Source organism: Pseudochaenichthys georgianus, chromosome 1 (genome assembly GCF_902827115.2).
Source record: "Pseudochaenichthys georgianus chromosome 1, fPseGeo1.2, whole genome shotgun sequence".
In the NCBI taxonomy this organism is placed as follows: domain Eukaryota; kingdom Metazoa; phylum Chordata; class Actinopteri; order Perciformes; family Channichthyidae; genus Pseudochaenichthys; species Pseudochaenichthys georgianus.
The window spans coordinates 45,294,416-45,313,270 of NC_047503.1; the positions used below are offsets into that span (position 1 = coordinate 45,294,416).

The 18,855-nt window shown below is 41.6% G+C and overlaps 1 protein-coding gene across 1 annotated transcript in view; it reads left to right on the forward strand.

The window, feature by feature from the left end:
- The window catches only part of abcc10 (ATP-binding cassette, sub-family C (CFTR/MRP), member 10), a 54,076-nt gene extending 35,285 nt beyond the window's left edge, over positions 1–18,791 (forward strand). The window contains 6 exon segments of the mRNA XM_071204166.1: positions 5,119–5,177; positions 5,271–5,367; positions 5,369–5,417; positions 11,487–11,584; positions 15,344–15,456; positions 17,236–18,791. Of these exon segments, the coding sequence (XP_071060267.1) occupies positions 5,119–5,177; positions 5,271–5,367; positions 5,369–5,417; positions 11,487–11,584; positions 15,344–15,456; positions 17,236–17,359 (540 nt within the window). The 3' untranslated portion in view covers positions 17,360–18,791.
- The last annotated feature ends 64 nt before the right edge of the window (positions 18,792–18,855 follow it).

Genomic DNA, 18,855 nt, shown 5'->3' on the forward strand with positions numbered 1-18,855 from the left:
CAAAATATAAGTTTTAGGTACATTTCTTATGACACTCTCCCAAATCTGTCTCTTTCTATATTTTGCTCCTTTCAGTTATGGCTGAGTAGATTACAAGTCATTTTGGGGCAATTGTAATTTTTTAGTAGCATCACTATTCTTATTGTTTTATGGTTTTATTGTTCAGTAAATTTCATTTATTTGTATTTATTCCGTTCATGGTATGCACAACTTAATGTATAACAACTATTAACAAAACAGACCGTACCCGAAAGGAGCAGGGAGGAGAACATAATCTTATCTTCCCCCTTTCTCAAAAAAAAAATAAATAGAAATAGATGGCCTGTCCTTCATATCTTCTGATTCACAGCCAATCATAACAGTATCGTGGGAAAATAAGAGAAACACAAAAACGTAGTACACTAAATACTTAGTTCCCACTTCACAGTTAACCTGTTCTACACCGCCCCGGGGGGAAACGCGTCATCTGCAGGACACAGCGTCTGAGGGCTTCCTAATATTCAATAAACTATTAATGTTTTATATCCATGTAACGGGAAGAAACTCAGCAACTGATTTTTTTTTTTTTAACTCACAAAGCACAAAAGTAGTCATTTGTTCTGGAAATGTAATTTTCGAGCCTGAGACCTGAAAAACAGGCTTTTTCAGGGCTCAGGCTCGAAAATTACATTCCCAGAACAAAGGACCATATCTTCTGAAAGGGTTAAATTAATAATCTCAAAGTAATGATAAACCTGTGAGTTGGATGTAGAGAAGTCAGAGTCACCTGAAATGACAGCTGTCCGAGGGGAGAGCAGACTTAAAAAGTTTGGCAGGGCGCTATGATGGGCTCTTGGGAATAGAGCGAAGTGATTGGTTAAGCTGGGGAGTGACGCCCCCGATCACTTACTGAGAGGAGAGAGAGTGGTTACGTGGGAATAGTGAATGAAGAGTAAAGACGGTCTTCCTGGTTGAACTTGCGCTGAGCTTCATGGGATACGCCACCTCTTGTATTTGTTTACAGTGCAACCAAACGAGTCTTTTGGAAAGAAAGTCTTGTGATGTTTTCATGATGCACACGACGTGATGTTTGTCCCACAACAGTAGGGTCGAGTGGAGCTTTGTAGTTATGCAAATCTAAAAGGTCACGGTAATTTGTGTTGTTGAAAAAGGACCCAAGTTGAATGCTTTTAGTATGAAGCAGCAGCAGGAGAGGCAGACTGTATTAACAGTAACTTAATCCAGCTCTGATGATATATATCCTTCATTTAACCAGGTAAAAAGCTCATTGAGATTAAAATCTCTTTTCCAAGAGCGACCTGGCCAAGAAGGGCAGCATGTACAAAGTTACAACATATAAAACACAGACATGAAAGGCAGACAAATATCAGCTGTAAAACAGAAATAAAATGGCACATTAGTCAGTCAATATGCGAAGTAAAACAAACTATTAAAATCATTCAAAAACTGGCAACATTTAAAACGATTTCAGGATATACGAGCCCTCACATCGACCAATGGTGTCGTGTCCTCTGTCCTTTAAGATGGACCTGAATTCCCCCACAGTGACCAAATCTGAGAGTTTCAGCTCCTTCTGTACATTGCTCCAAGCTGTGGGGGCAGCATGTCTAAAAGCTGTTTTACCCAGTTGTGTTCTCACTGTAGGAACGAGCATCTGAATAAAGTCTTGGGAGCGCAGGCCATATGGACTTTCTCTTTGACACATATATGTGCACATGTAGGAGGGAACCAACCCAAGCAGAGGTTTATAAATAAAACCCAACCAATGGGAAAGTCTGCGAGCGGACAAAGATGATGCTGTCGAAAAGTGAATATTAATTGAGGCTGATATCAATGAGACCAAATGAAAACACTCACTCTATATTAGAGCTGCAACTATTTTCATATTCGTTTAATAGTTTCTATTATTTATAGAGAGAAATACTTTCCAAATAATCTCTGTTTTCAGTTTCTTAAATGTGAAAAAGTGTTTCAACTGTGCAGTGTTGATGTGTCTTTTGGAAAACGGAGCATTAAGTGACGTGAAGACATCTTTCGGAACTGTGGCAGTTATTTTCTGCTGATCCCCGATTATTTACACCCCAAAGATCAAAAGATTAGTCAAGATTATATGTGATTCAATAATGAGAATCCTCTTCTCCATGTCTCTTCTACATCAACATGTGTCCCCTCTTCTTCATGTCTCTTCTACATCAACATGTGTCCCCTCTTCTTCATGTCTCTTCTACATCAACATGTGTCCCCTCTTCTCCATGTCTCTTCTACATCAACATGTGTCCCCTCTTCTTCATGTCTCTTCTACATCAACATGTGTCCCCTCTTCTTCATGTCTCTCCTACATCAACATGTGTCCCCTCTTCTTCATGTCTCTTCTACATCAACATGTGTCCCCTCTTCTCCATGTCTCTTCTACATCAACATGTGTCCCCTCTTCTCCATGTCTCTTCTACATCAACATGAGTCCCCTCTTCTCCATGTCTCTTCTACATCAACATGTGTCCCCTCTTCTTCATGTCTCTTCTACATCAACATGTGTCCCCTCTTCTTCATGTCTCTTCTACATCAACATGTGTCCCCTCTTCTTCATGTCTCTTCTACATCAACATGTGTCCCCTCTTCTTCATGTCTCTTCTACATCAACATGTGTCCCCTCTTCTTCGTGTCTCTTCTACATCAACATGTGTCCCCTCTTCTCCGTGTCTCTTCTACATCAACATGTGTCCCCTCTTCTTCGTGTCTCTTCTACATCAACATGTGTCCCCTCTTCTTCGTGTCTCTTCTACATCAACATGTGTCCCCTCTTCTTCATGTCTCTTCTACATCAACATGTGTCCCTTCTTCTTCATGTCTCTTCTACATCAACATGTGTCCCCTCTTCTTCATGTCTCTTCTACATCAACATGTGTCCCCTCTTCTTCATGTCTCTTCTACATCAACATGTGTCCCCTCTTCTTCATATCTCTTCTTCATCAACATGTGTCCCCTCTTCTTCATGTCTCTTCTACATCAACACGTGTCCCCTCTTCTTCATATCTCTTCTTCATCAACACGTGTCCCCTCTTCTCCATGTCTCTTCTACATCAACATGTGTCCCCTCTTCTTATATCTCTTCTACATCAACATGTGTCCCCTCTTCTTCATGTCTTCTACATCAACATGTGTCCCCTCTTCGTCATGTCTCTTCTACATCAACATGTGTCCCCTCTTCTTCATGTCTCTTCTACATCAACATGTGTCCCCTCTTCTTCATGTCTCTTCTACATCAACATGTGTCCCCTCTTCTTCATGTCTCTTCTACATCAACATGTGTCCCCTCTTCTTCATGTCTCTTCTACATCAACATGTGTCCCCTCTTCTTCATGTCTCTTCTACATCAACATGTGTCCCCTCTTCTTCATGTCTCTTCTACATCAACATGTGTCCCCTCTTCTCCATGTCTCTTCTACATCAACATGTGTCCCCTCTTCTTCATGTCTCTTCTACATCAACATGTGTCCCCTCTTCTCCATGTCTCTTCTACATCAACATGTGTCCCCTCTTCTCCATGTCTCTTCTACATCAACATGTGTCCCCTCTTCTTCATGTCTCTTCTACATCAACATGTGTCCCCTCTTCTTCATGTCTCTTCTACATCAACATGTGTCCCCTCTTCTTCATGTCTCTTCTACATCAACATGTGTCCCCTCTTCTCCATGTCTCTTCTACATCAACATGTGTCCCCTCTTCTTCATGTCTCTTCTACATCAACATGTGTCCCCTCTTCTCCATGTCTCTTCTACATCAACATGTGTCCCCTCTTCTCCATGTCTCTTCTACATCAACATGTGTCCCCTCTTCTTCATGTCTCTTCTACATCAACATGTGTCCCCTCTCTTCATGTCTCTTCTACATCAACATGTGTCCCCTCTTCTCCATGTCTCTTCTACATCAACATGTGTCCCCTCTTCTTCATGTCTCTTCTACATCAACATGTGTCCCCTCTTCTTCATGTATGTTCTACATCAACATGTGTCCCCTCTTCTTCATGTCTCTTCTACATCAACATGTGTCCCTCTTCTTCATGTCTCTTCTACATCAACATGTGTCCCCTCTTCTTCATGTCTCTTCTACATCAACATGTGTCCCCTCTTCTCCATGTCTCTTCTACATCAACATGTGTCCCCTCTTCTTCATGTCTCTTCTACATCAGCATGTGTCCCCTCTTCTCCGTGTCTCTTCTACATCAACATGTGTCCCCTCTTCTTCATGTAGGTGCACGTGTTGTGTAGCACACAGTTATTAAACCTCCTTGTCAACATAAACACACACGCACAAAACATTAGTAGAAAAGCGAAATACACACACGTAGCTGCAGCTGTGCCCGCGAATTCCTGGCCCGCAAATTCGCGGGTCTAGCGATGTACTGAGTGTGTGTATTTCGCGGGTTGAGTGATGTACAATCCCGTGGAGGAATTCTGAAATGTTTTACCGTTACACAAAAACGCACAGCAGAACCAGACCCTGGAGCGCCGGCCTCTTCATTTACTTACTCCTCTTCCTCCCCTAATGAGGCTGAGAAGAGAACCCTCCATCGTATTCAGTCCTTAGCAATATGCTGCCTCTCCCCGTGTAGGGATGGGTGCCGAGCCCCGGTGTTAAACGAGCCCCGGGCCAGAATTATTAAAGACAGTGGTAACGTTAAGCTCCGACGTTATCGGACTTGTTATCGGTACTGGAGACATTTAAAAAATATATGTCATATGTATTATTGCTACAACTTTTATCCATGTATTTTTTCTTAATGTTTATTTGATTAGCTTTTCTTTTTTAATGCTTAATGTCTTTCATTTTTTTTTTTTTTTTTGTAAAGCACTTTGAATTGCCTTGCGTTGAAAAGTGCTCTAGAAATAAACTTGCCTTGCCTACACATTATATCGCAGATTTAGTTTCGCCAACTCCGTTTCTAATATGCAATAAGACTACAACATGCGTCTGTGATGTATTTTCGAGCTTTCCAATCCAGACGAGGTCTCTCCTTATCTTCATCTAAAGTAACAGACAGAGAATCAGCACTTTGGAAACAGGGCTGAAACAGAGGGGATTATGGGTAATGCTGCAATGATCTGTTTGGTGTTTCAGCCAATCAGAGACAGGACTCTGGATATATCTGAGACCTGTGATGTATTGATGAAGAAACAGTATAACGGGGACCTTTAATGTCTTTCATTGTTGTAAAGCACGTTTGAATTGCCTTGTACCTGACTCTTGTCCTGTGGTGGCGCCCCCTGCAGGTCCCGGCTGGCGATCATCCCTCAGGACCCCTTCCTGTTCAGCGGGTCGATCAGAGAGAATCTGGACCCGTGTGAGCGTCACTCTGATCATCAGCTGCTGGACGTCCCTGCAGCAGTGCCACCTCAGCGCTGTGGTGCTCAGGATGGGTGAGGGGATGTGTATTTGTCTAATATATCATATTCCAATTACTTGTATATAATAATAATAATAATAATAATAATATAGCACTTTTCGTAGTGCTTTACAGAATGACACATCACTAGTTAAAAATACACAGCGAGAAACTCCCCTCAGATCAATTGTTAAGAACTTTAAAAGGTACTTGCAGCCAAATATAACATGTGATCAGGTTAAGAGACACAAGGAGCTGAAACGTATGATAATAGAAATACAATAGAATAAAGTGAATAATGGTTTCTCTCTGACAGACAAGACACAAGACAACTGAGTCGATGCAACAATATAAAATATAAAGTGAATAATGAAGTGAAGATGGGATGCTTATTAACGCCAGGTGTGTCTGTTTTGAATCCATCCAGCTGACTCAGGCCTTTTATTTCTCACATACCTCATTCACACCAACGGTGCTTCAGGGCCGGTTCGGAGCTGGAGCTTGAAAAGCACCGGGTTTTCCTGTTCACACCGCAGCGGAGCAGCCTCTTAGCTCCGGAATCCGGTTCGTTTCAAGCACCAAAAAATTGTCCGGCCAGAGCAAAAGCACCGCATACGTCACGCTTACGTCGAGGCGGGGGCAGGGACAGAGACAGATCAACTCCTGAACAACAACAACAAGCCCGCGTTTTATCCAGTGTGTACACAACGATGGAGAAACTCAACCAGAGTTTCAGAGTGTCTGCCATAGACCGTATATATAAAGGTTTCTGCTGATGGTGAAGCAACGTGTCTGCATGTTAAGGTGGAACCTGAGCATTCACGCTGATCACCTCTCATTATAACTCATTATAAATCTGTAAAACTATAAATATTAAACTTTACTTCACGTGTTCATTTGAGAACAGCTGTTACATACCTGGGTGAAGGTTACAGTTCATTTACATGAAAGATACAACGTTACTCCACACTCCTGGTTCAGTCCACCTTAAGAAATAAGACCGACCTCGGAAGCAGTTGTGTTTTAAAAAAACCTTTATTTACAGGAGTACACTTTTTTATAAGAATATAACTAAACCACAGAAATGACTCTGGAAAAGCTGCAGATAGAGCCGTAAGAAATGAAAGCAACTGATTTCATCCGCGCGAATTGGCTTTATGAAGCAGGCACGCACACGGTTACGTCATGACTAGGGTTGGGTACCGAGAGGTTCCAACATTTCGATTAAAACGGTATCATTTAGAAATGTGAATTTCGGTTCCGCTTTTCGATTCCTGAGGAAATGTTTCTCGCCGCTCTCCGTAGCCTACTGCATGACTGCAGCGGGGCGGGAAATGTAGCGTTGTATCTACATTTCCTACAGTGTAACCTGAGACCAGGGCCGGCCTGTCGCACTGGCATTATAAATGTTCGCCTAGGGCGCCAGATCTGTGGAGGCGCTGCGCTGACAGCTCTGGGAGAAAAAATAAATGTTTTGACCGTTGGTGCTCATCCTAATTTTCGGCCTTGATGTAACAACATTCATAATTAAGTAAATGTAACACCCTTTTCATCCCGGTTACACTTTTCATTTGCCCTGTACGTTGGGTGCTGCAAGTGATGAAAATGGGGGATGTTGGCTTATCTGGCAACCGCAGCTCACGAGGGTGCACTGGAACCGGCGCTGTTGTTATTAGCATCTGGTGCTAGCTGCTCTAACGGAAGAAGAAGATGTTTCTACAATGATGTGGAGGGAGAGTCCTCTCCAGTCAGACTGAGGCTGATAACTTCAGCTCAGTGAGGTAAAGGACTCTCAGTGTTTAGATAGTTCACTTTAGTCTAAGTTATCTCAGTGGGTCTCAAACGTTTTGATCACAATTTATGTAAACACATATTTCCAAGACACTCTTTTATAATTGGGATAAAACAGGTTTGAAATCATTCCAATGTATACTATAGGACAGTAAACCAGACATATCGTTTTAAACTGGAGAGATAAAAAAATATGCATAAATAAAATAGTAAAATAAGATATGAATGAACAACAAAAATAAAATGCGTTACATGTGGGCTATTTGTTATTTAATTATTCAAATGTAAACCGATCTTTTTCATATGGGTGTTTAGAGTTGTACCCCCTAGATCTAGTCTCTAGTAATTCTGCGTGTGCACCAGATTGAAGCATTTTACTTCAAAATGTTCAAACATTTCTTCCCGGTATGCCTGAGAGGCAGATATGCTTGTTTTTCTCAACAAGAACTGTTTTTAAAAGTTGCACTGTTGTAGCTTCAGGGGTTCTCAGGTTAAAGTTACATAGCAGTGAATATAAACAGACTGATTAATGTGAATATTACTTTAAACTAACCTGTGTAAAAGTTTCTCGAATAAATGTAATTTTTTTGGTGGAAGAAGCATGTATCATTTTTTTACCCTGCCCCTCAAAGAATCGGAATCGAGAACCGTTAAGAACCGGAATCGAAAAGTAGAATCGGAATCGGAATCGTGGAAATTCAAACGATACCCAACCCTAGTCATGACGCAAACGATGACGCAACGACGCAGCACCAGTCGGACTCCGGGCGGTGTGAAAAGAGCCAGAGCGAAACCGAAGAACTGGTTCTGAACCTGAAAAGCTCGAGCACGGAGCTTGAACCGGAGTTGCGTTGGTGTGAATAACAGTGCAGCTGTTCCTATCGAATCAACACCTCCCGACTTTAGTTTATGAGTCAGGAAAGAATGCATAAGAAAGGAGGTGGAGTTGCTATTCTGTTCAATGATTCCCTTCAATGCAGGAAGACATCGTATGGACACTTTGCTTCTTTTGAATATGTGGCCCTTCAGCTGAAATGCTCCTCTCGAGCTCTGTTTCTAAATATCTATAGGCCACCCAAATACTGTGCAAGCTTTTCTGATGACTTTACTGAACTGCTGTCTATAGTGTGTATTGACTTTGACCGTCTAGTCATTGTTGGTGATTTTAACATCCATGTTGACAACCCCCAGGACAGAGGGGCTAAAGAACTGTTCTGTGTTCTTGATAGCTATGGACTGACTCAGCATGTGACGGAGCCCACGCACAATAAGGGGCACAGTCTGGACTGAATTATCTCAAAGGGTCTGAATATCTCTGAGGTTGTGGTGACTGATGTTGCACTCTCTGATCATTCCTGTGTTTTCTTTGAGAGCTCTATTTCTGTTCACAAACATGTTCAAAAAGAGGTAACCACAAAGCGATATTTAACTGAAAACAAGAGGGAAATGTTTACTCAGAATGTTTCTTCCACACTTGCCCCTGCTAACACCTCAGTAAATGAGCTAGTAGATCATTTTAATTCAAAAATTAAAAATGTTATAGATGCCAAAATGTTATAGATGCCATTGCTCCAAAGGAAGTGACTGGGAAGAAAATATCTCCATGATTTGGATATACTTTATAATCCCCGTGGGGAAATTTTTTCTCTGCATTTGACCCATCCTAGTGTTAGGAGCAGTGTGCTGCCATTTTGAACGGCGCCCGGGGAGCAGTGTAGGGAACGGTGCCTTGCTCAGGGACACCTCGGTAGCACTTGGTTTTGCCGGGACTTGAACTGGTGACCTATGGACTTCGCCACCACCGCCCCCAAGAAAATATCTCCATGGAGAAAGGCCATGACCGTGAGAGCAGAAAATAGAGAATGTCGAAAAGCTGAACGCAGGTGGCGAAAAACAAATCTCCAGGTTCACTTTGACATTTATAAAGAGAGACTTGGCCTTTATTATTTGGAATTGAAAAACGCACGACAATCGTTCTTCTCTGACATCATTACCAAAAACAAAAACAACGCACGTGCCTTGTTTGCTACCGTCGACAGACTAACTAACCCCCCAGTGTCAGTAGCCTCTGAATTTCTATCCACCAGGGCGTGCAATGACTTTGCCTTCTTCACTGACAACATTCAGAAAATCAGACAAGCAGTCAGTGCCTCTGCATCAGGAACAGCAAATGTGTTGTCTCTGTGTCCACTTAACATCAATTCAGACATCATGACACAATTCCATCAGATTAATGATAAAAACCTAGAGGACATTATACAACTTCTGAAGTCCTCCTCCTGCTGCCTTGATATTATTCCAACAGGATTTTTCAAAGATGTTTTGCCTTGCATGGCCTCAGAACTACTTCATATAGTAAACAAATCGCTTCACTCAGGTATTTTTCCACAGGCCCTGAAAACTGCAGTCATTAAACCGCTCTTAAAAAAGAATAATCTAGATGCTTCAGTAATGAACAATTACAGGCCCATATCAAACCTCCCTTTTCTAAGATCATTGAAAAAGTGGTTTTTCAACAGTTGAGTAATTTCTTGCATTTAAATGGTTGTTTCGATGTGTTCCAGTCAGGCTTTCGTCCAAACCACAGCACTGAGACTGCTCTTGTAAAGGTCTTTAATGACATCCACTTAAACACAGACAGTGGCAGAACTTCAGTGTTAGTATTATTAGATCTCAGTGCTGCGTTTGACACAGTTGACCACAGCATATTACTAGACCGACTGGAAAACTGGGTGGGACTTTCGGAAACAGTTCTAAATTGGTTTGAATCCTACTTAAAGGACAGAAACAACTTTGTTTCTATAGGTAATACACATCTGAGTTGACAAATATGACATGTGGGGTACCTCAAGGCTCCATCTTGGGGCCTCTTCTCTTTAACATCTACATGCTACCACTGGCTCAGATAATGAAGAACAACAAAATAAGTTACCATAGCTATGCAGATGACACACACATTTACGTAACAATTTCACCAGGAGACTATGCTCCAATTCAAACACTGAGTAAGTGCATTGAACAAATCAATGACTGGATGTGTCAGAACTTTCTCCAATTAAACAAAGATAAAACTGAGGTAATGGTTTTTGGAGCCAAGGCAGAACGTATAAAAGTTAGCGCTAAGCTTCAGTCTGCAATGTTCAAAACAAACGATAAAGCCAGAAATCTAGGTGTAGTCATGGACTCTGACCTGAGTTTCAACAGTCACATTAAAACAGTTACTAGATCAGCCTACTATCACCTAAAGAACATATCTAGGATTAAAAGACTAATGTCACAGCAGGATCTGGAAAAACTTGTCCATGCCTTTATCTTCAGTAGACTCGACCACTGTAATGGTGTCTTCACAGGTCTCACTAAAAAATATATTAGGAAGCTGCAGCTGATTCAGAACGCCGCTGCTCGAGTCCTCACTAACACTAAGAAAGTGGATCACATCACTCCTGTTCTGAAGTCTCTACACTGGCTTCCTGTGTGTCAAAGAATAGATTTCTAAATACTGCTGCTGGTTTATAAAGCTTTGAATGGTTTAGGCCCAAAATACATTTCTGACCTCCTGCTAAATGATGATCCAGATCTCTCAGGTCTTCAGGGACTGGTCAGCTTCCTGTCCCCAGAGTCAGAACTAAACATGGAGAAGCAGCGTTCAGTTATTATGCTCCAAATATCTGGAACAAGCTCCCAGAAACCTGCAGGTCCGCTGCAACTCTGACTACTTTTAAATCCAGCAAGAAGACTTTTCTTTTTGTCGCTGCTTTTAATTGAACTATTCACATCTTAAACTGCACTGTAACTTTTATCCATGTACTTTTTATTTTAATGTTTATTTTATTAGCTTTTCTTTTTTAATGCTTAATGTCTTTCATTTTTTGTAAAGCACTTTGAATTGCCTTGTGTTGAAAAGTGCTATATAAATCAACTTGCCTTGAATGAGGTAACCGTGAACTCCACCCTCCATTATTCCTGTTAGGCAACACCAGCTTTAATCCTCTCCGACACATTGTTCTTAAAATCATCTGAAGGAAGGGTGCACCCAGGAGAGGTGACACGGCACACGTGACTGATCATGTTGCATCAAATCAAGTTACAAGTCATATTAACCTTAGATTTGGTTGTTTATTTGTATTAATCTCATATTTGTTTAAGTAAAGAGGGGTTGAGAGGAGAAGACTTTAATCTACTATCTTGGACTATAAATAAAACAACTTGACATTATTTCAAGCTTGAATTAAGAAGTCTGTCGTCCAAAAAGCAACATCTAAATGCTTCCTATGTAAACCAGGCTGATGCTGACGTGATGTTTCCTCCGCAGGCGGTCTGGATGCAGAGGTTGGAGAGAGAGGGAGGAGCTTCTCTGTGGGTCAGAGGCAGCTGCTGTGTCTCTGCAGAGCTCTGCTGACCCAGGCCAAGGTGAGACCCATCTTCATTTTGGGGGAATTGTATTTTTTTGTCACGGCTGGAGGGCAAATGCAGAAAATTGGTTGGAATCAAAAATCCTTTATTTGCGGAACTACAGTAGGCCGGGGAAATGAAAGTAAAACAGGGCAAGGCAAAACATTAAATCGCTCGGAACAAAATCCTTCCAACGACTTCAAGACTCTCACAAAGACTGAAAGAGAAACCAGAAGTTAAAGGGGACCTGTCATGCAAAATGCACTTGTTGATGTCTTCTCTACATCAACATGTGTCCCCGGTGTGTCGGGGAACTCACGCAGCGTGAGAAAAATAAACCCCTCTCTCTTTTCCTCCGTACCCAAATCTCTAAAAACGGGGAACAAGGGAGCTGATCCAGATTTGCGTCCGATATGACGTAATATCTGAAATGTGGACCCACGAGCCAATCAGAAACGTTGCTATCAGAAACAATGCCCGACTGTTTTGGACGTAATATGGTCGGTGTTTACATTAGCATCGCTAACACTCAGAGCTAACCTGTACTGGAGAGCATGTGTGTGAAGAAGCAGGAAGTAGAAAGGAACTCACCTTGTGGTATAACCGGCAAGAGAGAAAGCCTTTGAGCTCCAGACTGTTTCAGAGAGGATCCTTGATAATCCATGATATGGCGTTTCATCACGGCAGCATTTAGTTTAGACGGTAGCTGCCGGGTCCCGCATGAGCTCAGCCCCCTCCTCTTTAAAGCTTTATACCCGAATCAGCACTTTAGAAACAGGAAGTGAAATAGAGGGACATGAGGCATGGCTAGAATGATCTGCTTGGTATTTTGAGCTAAACACTTCATAGACATGTTTTTATATATTTGTATATATCTGAGTCCTATGCTGTTGCCTACACACAGCACGACAGGTGAACTTTAAAAGAGTGAATAAACTGAGGGACGGATGAATTGCAATCATTTCACTGTGACACCGTCATGAAGAGACGACTTGATGTTTAGTAATAAGCATCAGGCGGTTTCAGATGCACATATCATGCATACTCAAATTGTGATTCCTGGATCAGCATTTCTTTATAAATAATAAAGTATATCTTATCTTATGTCCCACTTTAGATATAAACTATCATTCAACTATCATTTACAAAATATAAGTTTTAGGTACATTTCTTATGACACTCTCCCAAATCTGTCTCTTTCTATATTTTGCTCCTTTCAGTTATGGCTGAGTAGATTACAAGTCATTTTGGGGCAATTGTAATTTTTTAGTAGCATCACTATTCTTATTGTTTTATGGTTTTATTGTTCAGTAATATTTCATTTATTTGTATTTATTCCGTTCATGGTATGCACAACTTAATGTATAACAACTATTAACAAAACAGACCGTACCCGAAAGGAGCAGGGAGGAGAACATAATCTTATCTTCCCCCTTTCTCAAAAAAAATAAATAAATAGAAATAGATGGTCTGTCCTTCATATTTTCTGATTCACAGCCAATCATAACAGTATCGTGGGAAAATAAGAGAAACACAAAAACGTAGTACACTAAATACTTAGTTCCCACTTCACAGTTAACCTGTTCTACACCGCCCCGGGGGGGAAACGCGTCATCTGCAGGACACAGCGTCTGAGGGCTTCCTAATATTCAATAAACTATTAATGTTTTATATCCATGTAACGGGAAGAAACTCAGCTAACTGATCTTTTTTTTTTTTTAACTCACAAAGCACAAAAGTAGTCATTTGTTCTGGAAATGTAATTTTCGAGCCTGAGACCTGAAAAACAGGCTTTTTCAGGGCTCAGGCTCGAAAATTACATTCCCAGAACAAAGGACCATATCTTCTGAAAGGGTTAAATTAATAATCTCAAAGTAATGATAAACCTGTGAGTTGGATGTAGAGAAGTCAGAGTCACCTGAAATGACAGCTGTCCGAGGGGAGAGCAGACTTAAAAGGTTTGGCAGGGCGCTATGATGGGCTCTTGGGAATAGAGCGAAGTGATTGGTTAAGCTGGGAGTGACGCCCCCGATCACTTACTGAGAGGAGAGAGAGTGGTTACGTGGGAATAGTGAATGAAGAGTAAAGACGGTCTTCCTGGTTGAACTTGCGCTGAGCTTCATGGGATACGCCACCTCTTGTATTTGTTTACAGTGCAACCAAACGAGTCTTTTGGAAAGAAAGTCTTGTGATGTTTTCATGATGCACACGACGTGATGTTTGTCCCACAACAGTAGGGTCGAGTGGAGCTTTGTAGTTATGCAAATCTAAAAGGTCACGGTAATTTGTGTTGTTGAAAAAGGACCCAAGTTGAATGCTTTTAGTATGAAGCAGCAGCAGGAGAGGCAGACTGTATTAACAGTAACTTAATCCAGCTCTGATGATATATATCCTTTATTTAACCAGGTAAAAAGCTCATTGAGATTAAAATCTCTTTTCCAAGAGCGACCTGGCCAAGAAGGGCAGCATGTACAAAGTTACAACATATAAAACACAGACATGAAAGGCAGACAAATACAGCTGTAAAACACAAATAAAATGGCACATTAGCCAGTCAATATGCGAAGTAAAACAAACTATTAAAATCATTCAAAAACTGGCAACATTTAAAACGATTTCAGGATATACGAGCCCTCACATCGACCAATGGTGTCGTGTCCTCTGTCCTTTAAGATGGACCTGAATTCCCCCACAGTGACCAAATCTGAGAGTTTCAGCTCCTTCTGTACATTGCTCCAAGCTGTGGGGGCAGCATGTCTAAAAGCTGTTTTACCCAGTTGTGTTCTCACTGTAGGAACGAGCATCTGAATAAAGTCTTGGGAGCGCAGGCCATATGGACTTTCTCTTTGACACATATATGTGCACATGTAGGAGGGAACCAACCCAAGCAGAGGTTTATAAATAAAACCCAACCAATGGGAAAGTCTGCGAGCGGACAAAGATGATGCTGTCGAAAAGTGAATATTAATTGAGGCTGATATCAATGAGACCAAATGAAAACACTCACTCTATATTAGAGCTGCAACTATTTTCATATTCGTTTAATAGTTTCTATTATTTATAGAGAGAAATACTTTCCAAATAATCTCTGTTTTCTGTTTCTTAAATGTGAAAAAGTGTTTCAACTGTGCAGTGTGTTGATGTGTCTTTTGGAAAACGGAGCATTAAGTGACGTGAAGACATCTTTCGGAACTGTGGCAGTTATTTTCTGCTGATCCCCGATTATTTACACCCCAAAGATCAAAAGATTAGTCAAGATGATATATGTGATTCAATAATGAGAATAATTGTTGTTGCCCTAAAGCAATAAAAGCTGTCGGAAACAGGGTCTGTTCTTTTGGATAATGACTCATTTATTGCCGCACCCTTTCTTGGTAATCTTCCTTCTATTTTTATCACACGGACGTTTGTTCTCACGAATACAACCTGATATTTCTTCACGGTTTTAAAGCAATCACACACTGCACACCTCCAGTTGTTATAAGGGTTATCCAAAATACACAACGTTATTTCATCACTGCTGATCTGCAGCAACTACCAACACCTAATCTTCATCAGCAGTATTGGACACAATGGAAGCAGCACACAAGGCAACTCAGTTCAGTAACCCTGCAGAAAAGGTTTCCATATGCATCATGTATTATTGATTTTTACCGAATCAACCTCTGACACAAGTACAGTGTTTTGTGTGTCTCTCTTTTACCATCTGTCCAGGTTATTCCATGTTGCTTCTGTTTCTAATAAAACACAGAATTAATGTGTTTTCCTCTCATGCAGGTCCTGTGTATCGACGAAGCCACAGCCAGCGTGGATCAGAAGACGGACAAACTGCTGCAGCAGACCATCAGAGAGAAGTTTCGGGACAAGACCGTCCTCACTATCGCACACAGGTAGACGTTTTTCCTAAAATCCATGCCAGTTTGACCCCCGAGTCAAAACTAAACAGAAGAAAGCCAAGTGTAGTTATTACGCTCCATATATATATGAGCGTAAATTAGCATCGTAAGGGCTGCCTCGACAAAGAGCAACAGGATTTGTATATTGTATGTTAACTTTTAATATTTCAGAAAATCAAACAAATATTTATGATACTTACACATTTTCTGCAGAATATTCTCCACATATTAACACCACCACAAGCTAACGTTGGGCTATAAAGGAACTACAGCACGGTCACATGACTTCACGTCACAACCGCTAAGCTAAAGGTGGCTAATGTTGGGCTATAAAGGAACTACAGCACGTTCACATGACTTCACGTCACTACCGCTAAGCTAAAGGTGGCTAATGTTGGGCTATAAAGGAACTCCAGCACGGTCACATGACTTCACGTCTCCCCCGCTAAGCTAAAGATGGCTAACGTTGGGCTATAAAGGAACTACAGCACGGTCACATGACTTCACGTCACCACCGCTAAGCTAAAGGTGGCTATTGTTGGGCTATAAAGGAACTACAGCACGGTCACATGACTTCACGTCACCACCGCTAAGCTAAAGGTGGCTATTGTTGGGCTATAAAGGAACTACAGCACGTTCACATGACTTCACGTCACTACCGCTAAGCTAAAGGTGGCTAATGTTGGGCTATAAAGGAACTACAGCACGGTCACATGACTTCACGTCTCCCCCACTAAGCTAAAGATGGCTAACGTTGGGCTATAAAGGAACTACAGCACGGTCACATGACTTCACGTCACCACCGCTAAGCTAAAGGTGGCTATTGTTGGGCTATAAAGGAACTACAGCACGGTCACATGACTTCACGTCACCACCGCTAAGCTAAAGGCGGCTAATGTTGGGCTATAAAGGAACTACAGCACGGTCACATGACTTCACGTCACCACCGCTAAGCTAAAGGTGGCTAATGTTGGGCTATAAAGGAACTACAGCACGGTCACATGACTTCACGTCACCACCGCTAAGCTAAAGGTGGCTAATGTTGGGCTATAAAGGAACTACAGCACGGTCACATGACTTCACGTCACCACCGCTAAGCTAAAGGTGGCTAATGTTGGCCTATAAAGGAACTACAGCACGGTCACATGACTTCACGTCACCACCGCTAAGCTAAAGGAGGCTAATGTTGGGCTATAAAGGAACTACAGCACGGTCACATGACTTCACGTCACCACCGCTAAGCTAAAGGTGGCTAATGTTGGGCTATAAAGGAACTACAGCACGGTCACATGACTTCACGTCTCCCCCGCTAAGCTAAAGGTGGCTAATGTTGGGCTATAAAGGAACTACAGCACGGTCACATGACTTCACGTCTCCCCCGCTAAGCTAAAGGTGGCTAATGTTGGGCTATAAAGGAACTACAGCACGGTCACATGACTTCACGTCTCCCCCGCTAAGCTAAAGGTGGCTAATGTTGGGCTATAAAGGAACTACAGCACGGTCACATGACTTCACGTCTCCCCCGCTAAGCTAAAGGTGGCTAATGTTGGGCTATAAAGGAACTACAGCACGGTCACATGACTTCACGTCTCCCCCGCTAAGCTAAAGGTGGCTAATGTTGGGCTATAAAGGAACTACAGCACGGTCACATGCACAGGAACTACACACATCCCTAAATGTCCGTACAGACTGAGCTAGTGCCGCCCCTACGTTTTTGATCCAGTCTTTCTTTGTCGAATAAGACATTTTTTCTATTTCTTTTTGTGTGTGCAGGATCAACACCATCATGGACTGCGACAGGGTGCTGGTGATGCATGCTGGGAAGGTTGTGGAGTTTGACACCCCGGCCGCTCTCTGCCAATCAGACGACTCTATCTTCCAGAGGATGGTCGGTTAGAGGAGAGACGGATAAAAGACACTGAAAGAAGAGAAACAGATTTATTTGTATAGTTTTTTACCTTGAATAGCTTCCTGGAAACGTCCTGCTTTCTTCAGCTCCGTCCTGATCACATGTTTTGCTGCTATTTCCAGCTGACATTTAGTTTCTTTAAAGTGATTATTGTAATACATAGGTTTCTTACAATTGAATTGTGAGGAATTTAAGGTCCTTTATTATAATTTATTTACGTTACCATTGCCTTTTTTCTAATAAAAAGTGCATAAAGACTGAAAATCCAAGTTGAAATAGATTCTTAAAATATTTTTTTATCAATATTGTCAAATCTCACATAAGCAGGGTGACCAACCAATCGACAACAAGTCAAAAAGTCAAAGTCAGCTTTATTGTCAAGAATTCTACATGTACAGAAATATCGAAATATCGTTTCTCGAGGTCCTACAGTGTGACATATACACATCAAATAACAACAAAAAAACTCTCGGTGGCGCCTCGATAAAAGGACAGCGCGATGGGGGGTGATGCTCCGGCTCGCTTGAGCTTCCGGATGAAGTACCGGCGCTGCTGGGCTTTCCCCGCTAGTGCGGTGGTGTTGACTTTCCAGGTGAGGTCATCAGTGATGGTCACCTGCGTCACAGCAGCACCGTTGATGCTCAGGGGGAGAGGGGGTCGCCGGTGGGTTCTCCTGAAGTCAACTCCTTTGTTTTCTCCAGGTTGAGGAAGAGGTGGTTATTTTGAGCCAGCTGGTTCACTTCCTTCCTGTAGTCTCATCGGGATAAGCACAACAAGCTTATTTATAATTTTATTTGTATTGAATCAATGTTTCTCATCTTTTGTTTTGTATTTTTAATTGTTATTATTCTGTTTTATGCCTTTATTGTTATTTTTTCCGAATGAAAAGCAGCTGCATTTGATGAATGTTAATATTAAAGCCATAAACATTTGGGTCAACCGAATTAACATTTATCGTAAAATCACAAACTCGCACGTTTTGGACGACACTACAACTTTTATAAGTGTGTTTTTTTTCATTAAGAAACCACACAGTCTTTTTTTATAACCAGAGGGCATGTTGTCGCAATACATTATTTGTAATTGACCGTCAGTCATGCAGAATATTTAGTCTTCCTGGAGACAGAGTTTAAATCCTTCAGTGTGTTTTCCTCTCATGTATCCGTTATAAACAACTGTCATTTACTTTTTCCAAACCTGTGTAAACATCGAAACATTTATCACCGGTTTTATAAGGTAAAACATGTTTAAGGGACATAAATAAACCTTCAAATAACGGTTGTCATTTCATGTAAGCCTCTAAACATCATGTGGAAAACATTTATCTTGTTGTTGGTGGTTTTGCTCTTTCTGGTTTTGACACCCATGTTGTTTATAATCGCTGTACCTTTTAATAAATCAGTTTATTTTGTATTAAAAATATCCGTCGCACCGGTTTCATGTTCACCAGGTTAGCCTGAGTGGAGTTACTCTCAGCAAACATC